The following is a 21,796-nucleotide window of genomic DNA, read 5'->3' on the forward strand; positions in this document are numbered from 1 at the left end:
AAACTTAAGGGCATTACTTTGTTTGTTGCACTTGCAAAGCTCCAAATTGTTACTAAACTGGAAAAGCTGCAAATGTAAAATGGTTTCATGAAATATCCAACATTTTGTAAAATGATTTGCACAATAGACATAAAAATATGTCTTTTATTTATGACTCGCATATACATCTATTTGTGTTTTCGTAGGTGGAGAGTTGACATGGCATTATGGTGTGTCAGTATAATCTCTATGCGGTTATCCATCTTATTTATTTCAGTTCTGGTATTCTCTGTTAGAGTGTATACCCACACATTTACACGCACCAGTGTGTGTGCTTTTCCCCCTGCATGTTGCAATGATTAATGAGTCTGAGAGACTGCCTGTGGGCTGAGATCAGGTGCAACAAGATTTAACTCAGCAGAAAACACTCAATTCTATTCCTACACATTCAATTTAACCCGTCCCTGTGGGTTTTTATTTTTTATTTTTTACTTTTTCTCTGCTTACCCTGCAGACTCATTCATCTCTGAGTGTTCCCATATATGTGCTTAGTCAGAGAGCTATCATGTAAATGTCATTTTTATTTCAAGTCATTTCTTTTCTGAGAATTAGATTGACTCTTGTATGTGAGATGGTATTTAGGTAGCACTTGGTTTCAGCACATAGTAAATATTCAAAATTGTTTTGTCATCTCCATACATACAAACTCCCCTCACCTTTGCCAGGATCTTCTTTCCAAGTAGCCCACTGTTAGCTTTGATCCTAACTGCATTGTTAGTTGCTTTGAATAAAAGAATCTGCCAATAACCTAAATATAAATATTTTAAACATCTTTATTTGAGTAATTTATGTTTACCTGTTTTAGGCTGACCAAAATATCTAGAAAACTTTCTATGGCAAATTAATTGCTTCCCATATTCTAAATATGTGACAGAAAGATCCCTTGGTACCTTGTGTGTTTTTTTTAAAATTTCTTTTCTGTTTGGCGCTGCTGCCCACTGAGGGAAGCTGTGGTTCTTTATTGATAAGACTCGATGAGATTTTTGTAAATAAACTGATTTTGAAAATGACTGTTTCCTACAAACTGCAGGTTGGAGCTTCAGCATGGGGTCAGCATACCAGTTTCACAGCTGGAGGGTTTTTGTCGTCGTTTGCGCCCTGCCGTGTGTGTGTGCTGTGGTGGCTCTTACCTTCATGCCAGAAAGCCCCAGATACTACCTGGAGGTAACGAGCCCTTTCTGGATAACTAGAAACCTATTATTTCTCAGCTGCTTGTACTTTGTTAGTCATTTCTACAAAAATGTTGTCCACAACTGTTTAAAGAGTATGGATTTTTATAAATTTATGGATTTGACCAGACTAAAACAGTGTGAGTCATGCACAACTGGCTTTCTGCATGTTTGGAAAACAAAAGCATCGAGATTTCTAACAGCTGGTTGTGCTGCTGGTGGATCATTATCCTGTGAAGCGAAGTTAGTCACCTCTGTCGTGAATCACCACTGACTCATCAACGGACCGACTTCATGTACAGCAATTGCCGATGTTAAGTGGTTGGTGGAAGACGCGTCCGATAAATGTGTCTCGTCTTTGCTGTCACTCGTTCCTCTCTCCTTCCTGACAGGTTGGGAAGCACGACGAGGGCTGGATGATCCTCAAGCAGATCCACGACACCAACATGCGAGCACGTGGGCAGCCGGAGAAAGTCTTCACTGTGAGTGTTTGCTACGGATGTTTCACAGTCTCGGCTGGGTTTTCCTATGCTTAAGGAAGCAAAGCGGCTTATTTTCTGCCACCACAGGGACAGGTTTGGATTCTTTCACTAGGCAGGATCATGTCTGAATTACGACGGGGTCTAAGAGCCGTTTCTTGTCATTCAGACTTATTTGCTGCATGGGCTGCACTTTGGGAAAGCTGCTTAGTCAAGACAAGTTTTCTTGAATTAATTCTGCACTGCATATGCCTATTTTTGACTTCACTGATATTTCACATTGAGTCACATGGAAAGAAGAAAGTATACTACGTAATAAGCTCATGAATTGTATAATTATGTACAATAGTACTGTCCAGCATTCTGCTGTCTAATTAGTACATTAGAAATTGAGAAAAATATAAAATGCTTCACAAAAAATATTTTTTAACTATAGAATATGATCTATTTGTTGGGGTTTTCCAGGATAAACTAAAAAGTCGTGCATAACTAGGAAAGCAGGATAATTCAAATGGGTGGTGTTGAGTTACCTCTATCATTTTTACTCCGAAAACCCAAAATAAAACCCAGTTCAACCAATTCAGATTCAAATTTCACTACATGTTAACTTTTAGACGCCTTAATGGCTTAATGGCGCCACATTACTTAACTGGTCTGCTTCACTCTCACAATCCAGTCAGCACACTCAGATCAACTCTTGCTTTTACTGGCCCCACCCATCAAGGCTAAGCTGCAGATGTTGCAAAACTTTTTCTATGGTGGCCATTGAAGATCAGAGCTACGCAAACTACAGATCAATTTAAGTCTGCTACAACAACATTCAATTTCAGTGGCTTTTAACTGGAGTTAAGTAGTTATGTGTGTGGTTATACTGCAACTTTTATTGATTACTCAGATATTTATTTTTGCTTAGTAGTTCAACATTTATTTTAAACACATTAGTCAACATTTGTTATTTTTTTAAATATGCTATATACAGGGCTGCACAGTGGTGCAGTTGGTAGAGCTGTTGCCTTGCAGCAAGAAGGTCCTGGGTTCGATTCCCGGCCGGGGATCTTTCTGCATGGAGTTTGCATGTTCTCCCTGTGCATGCGTGGGTTCTCTCCAGGTTCTCCAGCTTCCTTCCACAGTCCAAAAACATGACTTTCAGGTTAATTGGGCTCTCTAAATTCTCCCTAGGTGTGAGTGTGTGTGTGAATGGTTGTTTGTCTTGTATGTCTTTGTGTTGCCCTGCGACAGACTGGCGACCTGTCCAGGGTGAACCCCGCCTCTCGCCCGGAACACAGCTGGAGATAGGCACCAGCAACCCTCCCGACCCCATTAGGGAAGAAGGGTGTAAGAAAATGGATGGATGGATGGAAGCTATATACATTTATTGACTCAACATTATCATATCGGATCATATTGAAATAGTTGTTCTTGTAATACTTTAATAATACTCTAATTGCTGTGCACCAATTATTAATATATATTGTAAGACATTCATGCATCTGTAAGATATAAACTACCACAAACCTGAACTTAACAATTCTACTGTAAATGTTTATGCCACTTTTTATTACTAATTTAACAGGTAAACAGGATAAAAATCCCTAGACAACTGGATGAGTTGGTTGAAATGGAATCAGAAACTGGAAACCCAGTTTCAAAATTTTTCTTCAGGATAAAAGCTGAAATACATGGGGTAAATATATTTGCTTTTCACCCTCCTCTACTATGATGGCTTAATCACAATATGAATGTGAAACATAGTCTGATTTTTTTCTTTTTTGTTTTTAGATCTATCTAAACCTCATGAGGTGCTTCAAGTATCCTATGCGGGAAAACATGATGCGACTGGCTATAGTGTGGTTCACGCTGTCCTTCGGGTGAGGCGTTCTTCTGATCCAATTTTTGTTATAGAAAAAAACCACATTTCTTTTGGGTCAGATAATAGCTCCAGGGCCACATCACAGTTCTGCCATCTTGATCTCTCTGCTGTTCAAACGTTGAGCAGTCCAGACATGAATCATACCCCGTGTGATGATAAGGATCCACTGGAGAAGCGGAAAGACGTACAAATAAAAACCATAAAATCACTTTTTAAAAAATGGGGTTCACTGGTCTTCCACCACCTGTTTTTTTTTTTTTTTATCAGACCGTAGACTAACTTCAACAATATTTGGTTTTACCTGATATTTGATGTGGAACAAGACTATTGTCTTTATCATTGCAGGTATTATGGTCTGTCTGTGTGGTTCCCTGATGTCATCAAACACCTTCAGGCAGATGAATATGCTTCCAAAGTGCAGATCCACAATAATGAAAGCATTGAAGGCTTCACCTTTAACTTCACCCTGGAGAACCAGATCCACAGAAATGGCACATTTATTCATGACCAGTAAGATGTCTGCTCAGCTACACGAGTAGTAGATTCAATATCTTTAAGAAGTATCGATATTTAACTATAACCATACTGTATTGTCCACTGTAAATTTAATTATATGCTAACCGCTGTAGCAATGCTGATTCATTTATTTGTAATATAATGGTTCTCATTTAGGTTTGTCAACATGAAGCTGAAATCCGTCACCTTCATTGATTCCACGTTTCATTACTGCACCTTTGATGATGTGACGTCGGTGGGTTCCTTGTTCAAGAATTGTACATTTATTGACACTTTCTTCTTCAACACAGGTGAGAACTTTCCTTTAATCATAAACTGCTGTACAGGCTGCATCAAAATAAGACAAAACCTCACTTCACATACAGCTCATGTCATAAAACTCATGACTGACACTACCACATTTCTAAAAAAAAAAATGTCTATCTTGATTTAAGAAGATGCCTCTTTTAGAAAACATTTTGCGTGCCTCAATAAATCAAGTCCAAAATCTTTTCTTTTCCATGCATCGCAGAAACATTGGTTCTTCAAAAAGGCTTTGCTGGAATCAAATTCAGACAAGGAAACATATTTGATTTGCTTCAACTGCAATATTTCTGCCAATGATAAGATAACTGCACTAAAAGTAGCATTTGCACAAAAATGGGTTTCATGTTTTATCATTGCTTGTCAGATTATTAAGTATCCATAAGATTCGCTTTGCTTCGTTCTCTCTGCAGATATTGATGAATCTAAGCTGGTAGAGGGCACAGAGGTGATTAACAGCACTTTTACCCACAACAAGACTGGCTGCCAGATGACATTTGTTGATGACTACAGTGCCTACTGGGTTTACTTCATCAACTTTCTGGGAACACTGGCTGTTCTTCCTGGCAACATTGTGTCTGCTCTTCTGATGGACAAAATCGGGCGTTTGTCCATGTTAGGTAGGATACTGGGTTGGAAGTGTCATTAATTTTTTTTAGCACAGTTGAAACCTGATATTTACATACACTGAATAATAAGACAAAATATTTTTTTCACTCTGGTGTAAATCAGCCCAAACTTACTTTTTAAAGGGTTGTCAAATATTAGTATATTTGCTAAATTCCAGAATAATGAGACCGACACTTTTATTCTTTCTTCAAATTCTAAATAATTTGGAGGAATTACTTTCTAAACTTTATGACTTGGATCCACTGTCTTTGGAATCCGTCCTCAAGCTTCTCACTAGTTTACTGGAATTTTGGCAGATTAATGTTGCTGTTACTGGTCTGACCTGCCAGTAATTTTTCTATGGGACTAAAATCAAATCTTGTTGTTGTCCACACCAAAATACAGACTTTGATGTCCTTAGGTCACTTTGTAACTAATTCAGTTTTTCCGTTTTTAAAAGACTATTTTTCCAAACAGAAAAACGGTCTGTTTGACCAAAGTTTAACCCACTGGATGATGTCTTGGCATGTTTTCTTGTTCAGGTGCTGCTCTTTCCATGATGCTGCCACCCCTGAACTTTATAGCTGTATTATTTTCGAGCTTGCAAGCTTCATATTTTTTTTTTAAAACTCATGGCTTGTAGTTTCCAAACACTAAGTTTCATCAAAAAATTTAACTTGCACTCAGGGACATTTGCTTATTATACTCAGGCTTTTCATCTCATTTTTGGAGTGATGACTTATTCCTCTTGGAGTGACCTTTTCTTCCAGATCCTTAATTTAAGGACTTGTAATACTAATAATAACAGGATAGGTTTATTTGATTTAATCACATATATCTGTAAACTTTCTAGTTCTTATCTTTAGGTATTGACAGTTAAATACTAAACTGACTGAGATGAAATAAAGTGCTTTTATCTGGTCACTTCTGTCAGGTGGCTCCATGATCCTGTCCGGCATCAGCTGTTTCTTCTTGTGGTTTGGCACCAGTGAGTCCATGATGATTTTCATGTTGTGCCTTTACAACGGTCTGAGCATTTCGGCCTGGAACTCCCTCGATGTGGTCACTACAGAGTCTTTCCCCACTGTCAGGAGGTGAGGAGGAATGGTGACGCCACTGGTGGACAGGCAGATTAATCAAAGATATTTTTTGACCAACTGGCATTTCAGATTTTTTAAAACATTTTTTTTTACTTTTGTTTCCATTAACTCTCATTTTGTTCCCGATGTTTCTCTCTGCAGAGGAACAGGCTTCGGTTTCTGTAACGCCTTGTGTAAGCTTGCTGCTGTCCTGGGGAACCTGATCTTTGGCTCACTTGTTGGCATCACCAAGGCCGTCCCTATCCTCATGGCCTCTTCGGTGCTCGTGGGAGGGGGGCTGGTCGGACTGCGGTTGCCTGACACTCGGTCAAATGTTCTTATGTAACTCCATCAGCTTTGATAAGTCCTGTGAGTTCTCAAGAAGGCCAAAAGAGCTTTTCATAGGGAGTGCAAGTGGCTTGGTTTTCCCCGAGTGTGTTGATTTTAAGAAAAATTCTGGATTTTTTCCACTTACAGTCATATTATAGTAAACTTTATTTTACTAATTGGAACTTACATGACAAACTAACACAAAGAGGAAATCTGAAAATTGTAGTTTTCATAATGATGTTTGTTTGCTAATGTTCATAGAGGGCAAAACAGAGCAGTTACATTTATATGGAGATTAAATTACACACAGGTGGACTATATTAAGCAGTGTCTGCAGTCAGCTGATTGCTCTGGATTGTATTAACAAGGATCAAAGAAAAGGAACTCTGTACTTCTCAGAATTTTGAAAATTTAGAAAAATCATCCATAATTTTGTCTTTTATTTTCACTGCATTGTTCTTTGTGTTGGTCTACCACACAAAACCCCAATGCAAGCATTGAAGTTTGTAAGGCAAAGCGAGTGGATACGAAGCACCATGTTGTAATTTGGATCTAGGTAGGAGCAAAGTGCAGTTAACAGGAGGCAGCAGGTGGAGTGCAGAGGCTTTACTGCTAAATCCAAAAAGACTTGATGGCAAGGAGCCAACCAGAGAACTTGTGAAAGGAATATCACACAATGCAACAGAAGGATCCAGTGGAGACCCGATATGTACTGAGGAAGGAGTGCAGAAAAATATGACCACCAGAAGAGGTAATCATGACTAGGGATGGTTGGAGAAGAGAGGACGATTAGGAGATATGCATCAGCTGAGCTGAGAGACAAGCCAAGGGAAGGAGGATCATAAGTAAGGGAGAAAATCAAACTAAACAAGAAACGATTAGCTTTTATTAGCTGTTTTTAGAGCTAACAACAGCAACAAAAGGAGCACTGATCTAAGGAACCCAGATCTAATACTCAAATAATAATAAACTTAGATGTAAAATACACAGAATAAGGAAGACCAGATCTAAGTAAATATTAATGATTAAAACTGAAAACACAAATGAAGCTAAAAGTCCAAACAGCTACCGATCATCACAACATGAGGGAGTAAAAAGTGCTTTACTAAACAAAAAGAAAAAACATGTTGTTTTGCTCTAACATAGAGCTTAATTTGTCAAGCACTGAAAAGCACGGAGAAGAAACAACTGTTAAAATGCAGATTTAAATCCAAATTTTAATTCAAGTATAATTTTGAATGATCAAGAAAACAGTTAATTAGTCAGATTTTTGAGTTGAAAGCTGCATTATTAAAATGTTTTTTGGTCATGATCTGAAAGAAGTGACACTTTCTGCACAACATGGGTATCCAGATATAAGGGGCATAGAAACAAAATGCTTCCCTCATGTCTAGTTCTGGTAGACATAGGGGCAGTAGGTAATTGTAACGTGACAAAATTTTAGTTTTTTTTATACTTTAGCAATCTGCTGCACTTCTATTAAAGCCACTCACTAGTAAATCATATCTTCACAAACCCAGAATACTTATTCGAAGGTTAACATCTGCTCAGTTTTTTTTTTGTTTTGTTTTTTTTTGTTGTTGACTGATTGCAGCTTGCAGCTCCAGTCACAACCTTATATAGAGACACCTCATGATGGAAGCTTGAGGCTTTTAATATTGATACAGTCTTATTAAGATAGGCCAGATGGGGAAAAAAGTGAAAAACAAGCCGTAATGAGCACAACCAAGCTGTCGTGTGACAACATGGGAGCTCCTGATCAGACAGAGAGGACTCATTGACACCTGGCTCACCTACAGGACTCACACTCTGAGCACTGAACATTTGTGCAGAAAGTTACTAGATACGTAAATGGTGTTAGATGAGTAAACATCTTGCATACCGGTATATACCCATTTTTATTAATCTCTAAACCTGCACTACTTAATATTTTGGTGCATATTTGCTCAGACTAGACCAACGTTTGAGAGTAGATCATTCATGTAGGAAACCAAGCCATTTGCATAATCTCAACCTTGAATTGAAAAGTCCACAGTATAAATTATATTTTCTTGTACCATTAAATATAATGTTAAATATGAGGATGACACCGTTATTACCCGGTGTAGTCGTTTTACTCCAGATATAGATATTTAACATTCTGTTTCAGAACTTTTCTGATGTAAGTTTTGTGTTGAATCCTGTCTCTGTGATTGTTCCTGCCATTTCCTTAAACAAAAAAACAAAAAAAAGATAAATACTGAATGGCCTTTGACAGGATCAATCTGCCCATAGTCTTGCACTTTCCAAAAATTATAGAAATGAGAGAAATAAACCTGAGGGTAAATGGATATACTATATTTATTTATTTATTTGTGTATTTATTTATGTTCTGTCCCACACACTTGTTCAATTTCCAGTGATTTGTCAAAATGTTAGACCAACGGCAAGTATTGCATATTTTTGAAGTAGATAGAAATTTACAAATAATTTTCTTTAATTTATTTAAAACAAATTTGCAAAGTGTGACTTTCATGTATATTTAGCCCTCTGGATCCATTCCCTGTAACTGCCAATCAATCTTTATTGACATGTCTCTTCCAGCTCTGCACCTCGAAGATCCTGTAATTAGCTCCATCCATTCTCCCATCAACACTGACCGGCTTTTATATCCCTGCTGAAGAAAAATCTCCCCAAACAATGACCCTACCACCACCATTTTTACGGTGGGCATGGTTTATGCAAATTGTAAATTTTCTGTTACCCTTAGCATTTCACATGTAGTTCAAAAGGCTACATTATCATTTAGCTTGGATTTGTTTCTCCCCTGGTGCATTTCATTTTGTACACAATTCCTCCTCTGCCAGACGGTCTTGGTACGGTTCCAAGACTGTACCAAGACCGTCTTGGAGCCGTTTTGGAGCGGTTCATTTGTTTTGTGAATGTGATCTGACTCCAAGTCGACACAGCTGCCACCTAGGCAATCACTTCAAGCCTGAGCAAGATGCCAGTCTGCTGTTTTTCATAGAGCATAGACCCCCATTCAACTTTAAGGATGTATTTTTAAAGTACTTTTGAGAATAGGTATAAACAGACTCAACATTTTTGCCTAGTTTGTAACAACAACTTTTGTTTTGCTTTGATGGAGTGAAAAAAGAAACTAAACCATAAAATAATTACAAATAAAGTCGATGAATTTGGAATAAAAATATGAAAACTACAGGTGAGAAAACATCCTAAATTACCCACACAGCTTGACTAATTTCAAATGGCCAAATTCAGGTGACTTCTTAAGGGCGTGGGTTTAACTGTGATTTATTGGTACCAGAGTAAAAGGGGCTGAATGCATATGCATGGAACACTTTAAAATGTTAGTTGTAAAAACATTGTAAGAATGCATAGTGATTTTTTCTCCACTTCAGTTATTCAAAACTTTATGTTGGTTTATCACATAAAATCCCAATACATCCCATGAGGTTTGTATTTTTGATGTAACAAAATGTACAAATTTTGCAAGGATGAATATTTTCACAAGGTACTCTGTGTGTTATGTGTATGTTTATTTTTTTCTTTTTCTCCCCTCCAGGGGTCTTTTTGTGGGCTCTAGTGTCCCTTATATGACAGTAGGCTTACAGGAAAGGGGGAGGGAGAGGGGCGAAGACATGCGGCAAATGTCGCCGGGTCCGGGAATCGAACCCGCGACGGCCGCGTCGAGGACTCAAGGCCTCCAAATGCAGGTCTCGCTATCCTCTACGCCACCACAGTACGCCCTGTTTGCAATTTCAAAGCAAAAGTTGTAAGACTCATTATGTTACAATATTTTGTTCTGGCTCCTCAATTCTGAGACCTCCAATACACTGTTGAAGAGAAAATTTGAAAAGAAGTAACTTACTGAAAATGAATAAGACTACGTTAAGGTCGTGTTGCTATTTCCATAGTTTCATAACTCCAAAATTGTATTTTCTCACATACTGTCTCTCCTTTTGTTTGTAGGGGTAAACTGATATTCTCATTCTTTTCTTTCATTCTTGTTTGTTTAGTTTGTGCCTGTGAACTCTGTTTTCTGTATTACTCTATTTCCACACATTTCTTTGTCTTTGTGGTACGTTGACTGTAGTTGTAGAATACTCTTCACTGAAGCCTTCTTACATAGGGCCACTTAAAAAACAAAAACTCCCCCCAGGCCTCACTACTATTTGTGTAACCTTCACATTTATCTCTGTTTCGTAAAATGGGTTGAAAATATATACTGAAGTATTGCGCTGTTGCTCAGCCAATCGCTGTTGAACTCTTGGTTTAACTATTCTTGAACCAAGAGCATTGCAGTCAACAAAAATATAAATACAATGCAATCATTAATACCCAGCACTGCTAACTGCTATCTGTAGCATAAGTGTGAGACAGAGCGGTCTGCCTGGTTGTGGATATATTAAAGGCTCAGTGGCAGATCAGGCGGATGGGATGGTTTGGCCTGAAGGATTTGGTATAAAAGCTACATGTACTGTATTTGTGTGTGTGTACATAGATGACTGTATTGTAAGAAAGACAGAAACTGAGCAAACTGTGTGTTTGCGTGTGTGTGTATCTATATTGATGAATGAATGTAAATATTCTGTACATATCAAAGCTAATATATGTGAATTTCTGAGTTAAATGTGTGCAAGCTTCCTCTGACTCGTTTTTCTCCTGGTGATAGTCCCTTTATTGTCCTGTTTCTCTGTTGTACATCTATGTGTGTGTGTGTGTGCGTGTGGGCGTGTGTGTGTGTGTGTGTCTTAGGCTTTTACCTGCTACTGCTCTGTGTGTGCGTGAGCAAACTTGCATGTTTGTAGGACCAACTCCAGGGTTCATTTCTTTTTACCTTTGTGATGTTGCTGTAAATTTTCCTGGCAGAAAGTGATGGCAACATTTTGAGTTTGTTGAGGAAAAATGTGAATGTATCTCCCTTGTAAGTTGTGTTGATCCATTTTTTTTTTCTTTTGAAGGTAGTCAAACGTATGTGGAGAATTAAGCCGTCAATAATACTGCAAAGGCAGCCAGAGGATTACTGAGATGTGTGTTCAAGTGTTGAAAAGTGTAAAATAAATGTGAATAAATATTTGCCAAATGACTCGCTGTGTACGATATGAGACACTGGAAAGACAGAGTCTGCTGTCCGGGCTGCTTCTGAACATATGCAGTATAATAAAAGTTATGTTCTCTTCCAAACCGTGTTTTCCTTCCATTTTAATACCTTAACTTGGTAAATTATATGATGACATAATATTTGTTTTGATATGTGTTGTGTTTTACTTCAACAAATAGTGTTTTACTTTCACCAATATTGAGTTCTGTTTGTAGTTTGCAGAAAACACACAATATTACTAATACAGTTCCTTTGTTCATCTACTGATTGGTTTTGCACATGCAAACATGTAGAAAACCATTCTGTATCTTTTAAAAAAAGTGAAACTTGAGAGAGGTTTGTTGAAAGACTCCCTAATAAAAACCTGATTGTAAAATAAGCATTCAGATCAGAAAGTTATATAAAACTCGTATATTAAATTTAAGAACTGTCATATGTAAACTGCCAGATGAAGGAGTGAAGAGACATTTTAAAGTATTATATTTTTTCTGTAGTAGTGTTCATTAAGCTTGAATAATGCTGCCACCTACTGGATAAAAGTTGAGTAATTAAATGGAGTTAATTGGTGCAGGATTCATATACTGCACCCAGAAATATATTCAATGAATTCCATTTATGTGCACTGTTCAGAAACAAATCCCTTGCACTGTCTTGTAAATACAGGTAAAGTCCATAACTCTTGAATCTTGAATTCAGCTTCAGTCACAGTCTTATGTATAACTTTACCACTTTTGAAAACGTAGAGACTGAAATTTTCTCAGTTTTTCCTTTCAAAACGGCTTGAGCTCAGATACATTTCATCACAGAGCATGAACAAATTCTCAGTTGGTTTACGTTTAGGATTGTTGTCCTACTTAAGGTCAACCTCAGCTTCAACTCAAGTCATTTTAGGCATTTTACAATTTTTTTTCTTTTTATTAATTTGTATTTAGCTCCATCAACTCTTACCAGCTTTCCTGCAACACATAGTGTTTTCCATGTCGGCCAAACTGTGTGCAAAACTGACCAGAGAACCCTTTTTCACATGTTTGCTGTGTATGTGGCTTTGAATGGGGTTTCTACTCATTAACGCTCCAGTTTTGCAAAACCTTCATTAGGTTTGTTTTCTCCTTGTGTATTTTGTGTTGTTGACTTCAAGGTTGTCCAACTTTGTGAAACACAACAACACAAGTCATAGACACAATATCAATAACATCAACCAATAATTTTACTACACAAGCCTTTTTAAAAATCAGTTCTTGTCCCAAACCTTTTCCTGATGTTCTGCCAGTTTTGCATTTTACCTTGTTATTGAGTTAATTCCTTTATATATCACATTACATTTAAGGTGCTTGTCTTCCTCTGAAGTCAAAAGTAGGTGCTTCTAAATGCAATATAAGGTTTTTCATTATTAGATAATTACTGACCATAAAAATATGCTCTATTTGTACATGTTTATCAGAAATGTATTAAAGTAATTACAAAGAGCACTGATTCCAAAATGCATACTGATTCTCATATAATGGTTTTCAGAAACGTACAAATTTAGCATCTGATCCACTGTGAGGTCATTAATATGAACAGGTGCAACTTAAAATAAACAAACATGCTTTTTTATTGTTAGACTGTAACTTACAGTTATTGTGAACATAACAATATTTTTTGTATTAGTAATATTTTTCAGATTAATTCATGGGTGATGAACTAATCATCGCCCATTATTAGTGCATCATGGGGAATGTACTAGTTCGTGGAATGAAAAATACAAAAAACATTTGTATTTTTTGTAAAAATTGCAAATATGTTTTTATTTGTAGTGCTGGCATGCAGTACATGAAATAAAGACTTGCATGTAAGATAGTGGAGTACGCATGTAAAAAAACTATATATTTAGAACGACTTTTTTCAACCCAACAGCTGATTAAAAACCAAAAATATTGAGCCAGATTGTAATGATTCCTGCATGGAGTTTCATTCTTTAAAGTGTTATCCCACCTTTTGGCCACCAGATGTTGCAAAGGTACTAAATCTACATTGACTGTCCCGTCAATCATCTCGTCAGCTCGTAGTGGAGGACAGATAACGCAACCAGGAGCACTTTGGTCAGAACTCAGACAAAAGTAGTGCAAACTATGGGGGCTTAACCACAGGAGGTCGTAGCAGGCACTTTATCAAACTTTCTAGTCTTGTTTTCGGCGTATTCCCGTCCACGTTCCGCCGTCCCAGCAGTTTCTGATTCATCTCATCAGTACATCCTGAGAGAGGCGCGGCTCTCTGCTGGTTGTCTGGCTGAAACGTTAGCTTCTTGACTGTAGTTGTTTCCAGTTCAGACGAGTTTACGACTGGAGGAAGCGAGGCAGGATGTACCATGAAGAAACCACAGTGTTGCAGAGGCCACGCTATGGAAGTAAGTTGCATGTTTTCGATCGGGTTTTGGCGTTGAAACGTATTTACTGGGGACTTTATAATGAGGCATTAATGCAGGCTAATGATAGAGGGATATGATGAGCAGCAGGTGGTTCAGCTGATTGCACTTAGCAGCTGGATGCTTTTACAATACTTTTCTCATTAGCTTTTATTTAATAGGAAAACATATTCATTGACATTTAATTTCTCTTCTTCCCACATGGTGTCCCTGAATGCACCACCATAATTTTTACCTGTGTATTTGGCATGTGACAACACCCAATAAATCAGCATTTCCACACAGCAGGCTTTTTCTCATAGGTTAACCATTAACTTTAGACTTCTGCTGCTTTATTGAATTCTGCAGCTGACTCTCAAGAATTCAGGTTAACTGATAAGATTTTTTTTTTTGAAAGCAACAAAGTACAGCATTGTGACACTGATCAATGACCATCAATATTTTTTCCCCCTTACAGGATTCTTTGACACAGAGTTGGTTGCACTTTACATTTTCAGAAAAAAATTAGAAAAAAAAACAACTAACAAACCAAAGTTACCTCTGTCATGTGTTTTAACTTTACAGCATCATTCTGGGACAAGTCACTCCTGTACGTGTTGACGTCAGAACCTGTAGTTTATGAGTTTCTTTTCAGCATCCATACTTTTTCCAGGAAAAAAAGAGGGGGGAAAGATGATTAAAGGGAACCCACTGCAGCCAACAAAAAAAGCATTAGTCATACTGACATCCTCCTGTGATCCTTTGACATACAAAAGCATTGATCCCATCCTGATAGTTAAATATAACGCTCGGTGCAGTCAGGCTCTTCCAGGAAGTGTGTGACTGAGTCACTATGGGCTGTTTATAATGGCTGCTGCCACTGTCTTAGCAGTGAGCTCTCACACACATTTTTTTTCACCCATGTCATCTGCACAGCTGGGTTGGCTAGCAGAGGCAAATAATATGTTGATTTCCGTGTTGGACTTTCCAGCCAAGTGGCGGAGGCAGCCCTGCACATGCGTGGCTTGTGTCTTTCCTAACACGTGAGGATTGTATGTGAAGCCTCTGCTAAGACTTGGCAAATGGATGACTCTGCAGGTGGCTACCAGAATTTTACAGAGTGAATCTAGAGAGGTTTAAAAGATCCAGACTGACCTCAAACAGAGTTTAGTTTACTTTCTCAGCTTTGAGTATGTTTTCATTCCCGCATCATAGTTAAAGATGTAACAACCACATACCAGGTAAAAATATAAAGCAAGAATGTAATATAAAATGCATCATCCGCTCAGTTTTATTTACTTTATTTTCATTTATAGTTTTTTTTGTTGTTGTTGTGGTAGACCAATTACCAATATTTGAAATAGAGGCTATATATTTTGGAGCATTATTACAGAAATTGAGTGTTTTTCATACACATCAAAGAACTGGATGGAAAAATATCTCTTTTACCAATTGTATCATTATGAAAATATTCACATGGAAAACCTCTTAAAATTCGTCTTTATGTAAAATCATTGATCCTTCTATGTTGAAACGTAGAAGGATCGTTTCTTCTACATATCTAAAGAGCGTTGGAGCCATGGGTTGCAGATCCCAAATCTAAACCATTCTCTTTTTGTTCCTGTTTTACTTTTATAGCTTTCCTGTTCGGCCATGAATCTGCACCCAGGTCTGAAGCCTTTGGCAGCCTTTTAAACAGGTTTTCTTTCAGGACTGCAGTGCATCTAGCTCCATGTTCTTCCCATCAACCATTCATATACCTATTCAATAGCAGCATCTCCACAGCATGATGTTGCCATCATGGGTCATCGTGCGGCCAGACAATGATGTGAAGTTTAGTTTCCTGACACACGCATTCTTTTGCACAGACACCCAAATGTTGGATCTAACAGTTGCTTGACAGGTTTGTGTCGGCTGATTATTCCATATGAGCTGTGAGTTGCCATGAAGTGGTTGCTGCTGGTTAAGTTGCCCAGTATTTTAAGTGAACTGACATATGTTTGAGGCTGATTGTTATAAATATGGCACAATGTGAAAGTGTATTTGAGCATACTACGTTTGCAATAGTAGTATGCTCAAACTAGCTGAGCAGAGCAGCCAGTCTTCCTGCGTGCCTTGGCTGCTATACTGACCTTCCTCTATTTGTGAATGAGCAGAAAAGATATTTTTCAATACTTTTTTTTTTTCCAGATTTGCTTCTCTTAAAGGAGCTTTCGGCTGGGTTGGTTTGTGTGAAGTCCTTTATTGGCAGACTAAAAAAACCCTTTTCCTACTCTTAGTCCCTGGATCTGAGATTGTATGTGCGCTCAGTCAGAAGTAAAAGGATTTAATTGGATTAGAGTTGAGGTAAAGTGCGCAGGGGGGAGGAGGAGATCTCATTAAGCTGCAGGTGTCGGTCAACTCCCAGCAGAAATCACCAGGCACCCTGGGTTCCTACCCATGCCATAACTATTTGTCACACAGTTTTTCATTGGGTTTGCAGCTTCTAACATAAAGCTGCAAACCCACTTTTACAGGGAAATGCTTCCATAGTTTTAGTGATCTGGTTGATCACTAAAACCAACCAGTCTTAGTGATCAACTAAACAACAAAAATGGAGCATCAATAAATTTCTGACTGAAGCTGTCATGCAAAAGGAATTTGTGATTCAATCATTATTTCCAGAGCCGGGTCAAGATAATGCAAGTTAAAGGGCTGCTTAAGCCCCAACACTATCAGGCCTCTGAAGAGCATCTTTTGATTTTATTTTGTAGTCATGCATGAAGGTTTTCACATTTTACACATCTGTTCCAAATTTACCAACAAAAGTGGTTGTCTGCAGATGTCACTTTCAAAATATTTAAATGAATATGCCACACTTAATTACCACTATGAATTTCAAAATGCTAATTAATTAGAGCATCTTTGCTTGCCTCTACTGTAAGATTAAATAAATGTCCATAATAACACCAGCATGATATAAGCTTATTACAAATAACACTAATAATAGCAGGTACATTATACACATATCATAGCTAAGGAATGATAAAATATCTGTTGTTGGTATGGGGGGCCCCAAATTAAAATTTGCTAAAGCTCCAAAAACTCTTAGGCCAGCCCTGACAATTTCAGTGTTAAACCTGTTTTATTGTTTGACTGCAGTTTAAAAAAAAAAAAAAAAGCTGCTAAAAGCAACAATACATCCATTGAAATTGTTAAAAATCTAGTTGTGATGTACTATAGTGTGAATGTGGAACAAGTAAAGCTGACCTGCCAAAGAATAGGACAGTAATTTTTTTTTTATCTGCTTGTTTTTTTTCCAGCTATTGAGGATGATGAGAGGCTGTCAGCAGAGCAGATGGATGAGAGGAGGCGACAAAACATTGCCTATGAGTACCTGTGTCACCTAGAGGAGGCCAAACGGTATGACGTAATCCCTTTTGCCCTGGTTCATCCTTGGCTACAATTTTTAGATAATCTGTGTGAGGCCCAGTCTGGACATCTTTTTAAAACAATGTAGCAGAGATATTCGTTTCTATAAAATAATGTCGTCCACACACACTTGATTTGTTTAAGAAAGGTTTTCAGTGTAGAGCAAAGCCAAAACCTATGTCGGCCAATCACGATTCCTAACTTCCTGCTAGGAATTAAACATGGTGCCCGGAGATTGATTTGTGTGGACAGACGGAGAGGTTGAACTGCTTTTCAATACATTGTTGGAAAATAAAGTTAATAAAACGCAAGACTATGTTGACTGGGAATCATGTAAAAGCAAGTGTGTCGACTCTCATGGAGGTTGAACGGCATTGTGTCTTGATTGGGAGGGATAGCTGGTGTAAAACAGCTGACGTTTGAACCCCATCATCAAGGAAAGGACATTGGAATGTTTTTTTTTTATGCTGAATGTGTGTGTCAAGGCTGGAACAGAATCAAAATGCATAAAGAGGCTTACTGAAGTTGTTGGAAGAGACTCTTTGTCTATAGTGAAATTAACTCCATACTGACATAAGCTGAGAAAGCACTCGGAGACAAAGAATCCATTACTTCTACTGCACCACAAAGAAGCCCAGTTATAGTTTGCAAATGCACCCAGGGACCAAGATCTTTGTTTTTGGAGAAATATTGAGTGGTTTGAAACAAAAACCATAGAATTAGCTAAAAATGGCTGTTAACGTTTAAGTGTGAAGCACAAAGGTGGTAACGTGATATTTGGCTTTCTTCCAAAGTGTTCAAATGGAAGGCATAAAGAAGATTGTATAGAAATATTAAAGCAGTATCTAAAAATATCAGATAGAAAGTGGAAGTTGTAGCAAAGATACGTTTTTCAAGTGAAGAATAACCCCTCAGCATCCCACAATGTTGTTCATAAAGTTGGTTAAGGACAACAAAGTTAATGTGTAGGCGTGGCCATCACAAAGCCCTGATCTGAGGCCTTCACAGAATTTGTGGACAGATCTAAAGAGACGTGTGGGAGCGAGGCGGCCTACAAACCTGACTCAGCTACGTCGGGTCTGTCAGGAGGAATGGGCTAAAATTAAAGAAAACTATTGTTGGAAGCATATGAAACTATACTAAAACATTTGACTTAAGTTATACAGTTTAAAACTAAATCCTACCAAATACTCAATATCTATGTATCTTTTTGAATTTTAAGAAAATGAAATGTTTTCAAAACCTTCCCTCTTTATCTCAGTATTTAGGAAATTGTCATAATTTTGCTAATCCTCACAGACCTAAAAAAAAGTGTAGTCTGGTTTAATGTCAGACAGTTGGGAATAAAAGTTGTCTTTTTTTTGGTGTTTATTTTAAAATCTTTATGCCCATTCCAAATTTAGAACTGCAAGCTTTCAGGAGTGAAGTCAGTGAGGTGTGAACCTGATGGAAAAAGTTGTCAAACTGTGTAACAGCAGCACTGATTAAACCACAAACTTAGATTTTATTCTTTTTTTAGGATTGGGCATGCCTCTCCGATTTCAAGTCAGCATAAGTCTTGTGAGTTTTACAGGAACGCCTGAACAAAGTTTAAACAAAACCACTTCCTGCCTACTATTCAACAGCATCCTACTGCACAGGAAGAAACAGGCAGTTTGCTTGTGCCTCTTCTGCCATCGTGACACTCCCTTTTAGACAGATTCCCCCCTCAGCTGCACTGCATCTCTTTTCTGTCTAGTGGCGACTTCTTTCTCTCTGCCTTTGCTCACAGACATCTGACTGTGCATTGACACCTTGGGCAGTCTGGGTAACCGAGATAATCTGCTTATGTCACTTGAAAGTGACGGTTTACAAGAGGTAAACTGAGCAGATTCAGACTTCCATTATAGATTACGAGACTTTTTATAGTTTAGTGGGTGAGCTGTAACAGAATTGCTCAAAACGGAAAGCTGTCTGATGAAATACCAAAGAGTCCACAATCAGAGGTGCCACTTTCACTCACCTGCTTCTTGAATTTAATCTCAACTGCACTGACTTTCTGTCATCTTTATAAATTGTAGAGTGGACCTTGTTCTCTATAATGCGTGCCAAGTTGAATTGGGATTAAAACAGCCCTCAACCACAGGAAGCAGGGGATTAAGGTCTGGGCTCGCAAGTCTGTTCTTTAAAATAAGATTTATGGTTGGAACAGCGATTTTGTTATAGTCGCTTCTGCTGACCAATCAAATTCTTCAAGGGATTTTATTTCTTAATTTCTGTTTTGTTGTCACAAGGAGAGTAACTGTAAGTAAAACATCTTAGGAAAGACAGTTCATCCTATTTACTGTTTTTTAACCCAACATCAAGAGTCTCTCCTAAGATAAAGAGGCCTCAACCATAAGTTTAGTGTTGTCCAAATCTTGTGCTGTCCCAAGATTATTGGTGCCCAAAGGTGATAAATGCATTCAGAAACACTCTGCTTGCTGTAGCTTCCATGGAGAGAAAAACACAGAGAGAATATAAAGTTATTGTTAGCAATTACTGCACAAATGGAGAAACGTAGGAAAAACAACAGGGAAAGCTAAAGCTACTCTAACCAAAAACCTTAACAAAAAGAAATGGTTTAAGTCTAGTCTGAAAGGTATATGGAGTGTCTGCTTCCCAGACTAAAACTAGGAGCTGGTTCCACAGGAAAGGAGCCTGATGATTAAACGTTCTGCCTCCCGTTCTACTATCAAACCCTCTGGGAACCATCAGAAAACCTCCTGTCTGTTAGGAACATGTGAAACAATGTGATGTTTGAAGACTAATTAATGAAGCAAATGAGAAGATTAAACTCAAAACACAGAGATGCCAACATTTAGCAGATTGGAATCTTTCAGTAAAAGCTATTAATAAAAAGTGTTTGAAATATGTCTTTCTATGCTTTCTGCTGTAATATAGCATCTGTAATGCATATAAAAATACAAACATGGCTTGTTAGTTTTCCTGTAACTACTGACTTCATTATGCAGCTGTAAGTTCATGATCAAAAATCATTCTGCTAAATTAGTTCAGTACTGAGAGGGTATGTGGTGCCAAACCAACACTGATGCACAGCAGATGTTTGAAACATATTCATTGAAGTTTTTTTTTCTTACCAATTCCATCTTGGGCTGCTACTTCTGAAGTTGTGAATGTCCGCAACATTAAAGGGGCTTCTGCAAAGGGTAACACCCAGATAACGGAAGAGGAAGAGAATGCAGCTGATGGCAGGCATTTCTCCACAACTGATATTCTAAGGTCACTGTTGCATCACAGAATGTGTATGTACATTTTGCAAATAAAAAAACTGAGAATTTCATTTAAATGATTAATGATTCAGCTGAGATCTTTAACAGAAGTCGTCATAACCTGCATTTTTCTGACCATTTTTAACTGCGTTCCTATCTCGCATAAATAGCCTTGTGTAAAAATGCCATATCTTTTAGTTTTTAATTCTAATTAGGTGGTTGTTTGACTGCCCATTGATCAAAATGTATCAAGAAACCGCTAAAATCTCTGTACACCATACTTGCAGGGTCTAGAGTCGGAATTAGTCCAGACAAGTTTAAAAAGTAGAATTGGGTTTTAAGTAGATTGACGTTTTAGATATAATCAAAATCATTAAAACAACTTCTGTATTTGGTGCCATACTTGTGAAGTTCTGTGTGCAGGAATAATATTGTTAATCAGTCAGCTACAGACAGAGCCAGCAGAGACTGGATATTAACCTAGTTTGACTTGCCACAACCATATATTTTAAAGTTATTAAGTTTGATAACTTTTCTTGGCATGGTCAGGACAATTATGTGTAATTTAGTATTCCAGGAAAATCGTCGGCTGGATTTTGCAAACATTTGAAATGACAGGAACCTTTTTGTAATAGCTCCAAGATGAATGGGATGTTTTTATTTTCAAACAATCTGGACAGACGAGAAGGCATAGAACTGGTTGTTCTTATTGGTGGCTACTTTGTCGTAAGAATGTGTAGGAGAACACAAAGTTGGATATTAAGGTTGTTCGGATCTTTGTTAGAAGATTACTTTTATTGTTTAATGCCTTAGATCTATAAATTCATTGAAGAGTTGTTAGTTTAAAGACACACCCTCCTAAGGACCACACATGCTCTGGTTTCTAACAAGAGACTTTGTACTCTCAGTGGAGAGTAAACAAGAGATGATTTACATTCGTAGCATATTTTGTTGGCTGGGAACCTTTATGACTTGGTCATACAGATCCACCCATGTCATCTTAAAGACGTGCCCATTTTACAACATGTGTTGAGTATTTCTCATGATCCTCACATGTTTGAATCATGGTCTGGATCAGGGATACTGAGCAAGTACAGTCTTCCTGATGGATTTGGTTGAGATCTGAATTTTAGTATTCCAGGAAAATCTATGGATAGCCATTCAGGCTATGCTTGGTTCATGTGCAGAAGGAAAGACTTTCATAAACAGTTTGTCTGGGAAATTTATCTGAAAGGCAGATAAAACAGCAAATT

At 37.8% G+C, this 21,796-nt stretch overlaps 2 protein-coding genes across 3 annotated transcripts in view; both read left to right on the forward strand.

Annotated features, from left to right (window-relative positions):
- The window catches only part of sv2ca (synaptic vesicle glycoprotein 2Ca), a 34,119-nt gene extending 22,594 nt beyond the window's left edge, over positions 1-11,525 (forward strand). Inside the window, exons 5-14 of one of the 2 annotated variants that reach the window (XM_044110889.1) lie at positions 1,070-1,203; positions 1,601-1,690; positions 3,261-3,371; positions 3,467-3,555; positions 3,903-4,067; positions 4,230-4,363; positions 4,790-4,996; positions 5,920-6,079; positions 6,227-6,433; positions 8,978-11,525. In XM_044110889.1, coding sequence (XP_043966824.1) covers positions 1,070-1,203; positions 1,601-1,690; positions 3,261-3,371; positions 3,467-3,555; positions 3,903-4,067; positions 4,230-4,363; positions 4,790-4,996; positions 5,920-6,079; positions 6,227-6,410 — 1,274 coding nt within the window. In that variant the 3' untranslated portion in view covers positions 6,411-6,433; positions 8,978-11,525. Of the gene's footprint in view, positions 1-1,069; positions 1,204-1,600; positions 1,691-3,260; positions 3,372-3,466; positions 3,556-3,902; positions 4,068-4,229; positions 4,364-4,789; positions 4,997-5,919; positions 6,080-6,226 lie in introns of both variants that reach the window. The other variant, XM_044110888.1, reaches the window with a different exon arrangement.
- A 1,976-nt stretch (positions 11,526-13,501) lies between these two features.
- Positions 13,502-21,796, forward strand: part of iqgap2 (IQ motif containing GTPase activating protein 2) — a 38,849-nt gene continuing 30,554 nt past the window's right edge. The window contains exons 1-2 of the mRNA XM_044110890.1: positions 13,502-13,884; positions 17,184-17,283. Coding sequence (XP_043966825.1) covers positions 13,839-13,884; positions 17,184-17,283 — 146 coding nt within the window. The 5' untranslated portion in view covers positions 13,502-13,838. The remainder of the gene's footprint in view (positions 13,885-17,183; positions 17,284-21,796) is intronic.

Source organism: Gambusia affinis, linkage group LG03 (genome assembly GCF_019740435.1).
Source record: "Gambusia affinis linkage group LG03, SWU_Gaff_1.0, whole genome shotgun sequence".
Taxonomy (NCBI): Eukaryota; Metazoa; Chordata; class Actinopteri; order Cyprinodontiformes; family Poeciliidae; genus Gambusia; species Gambusia affinis.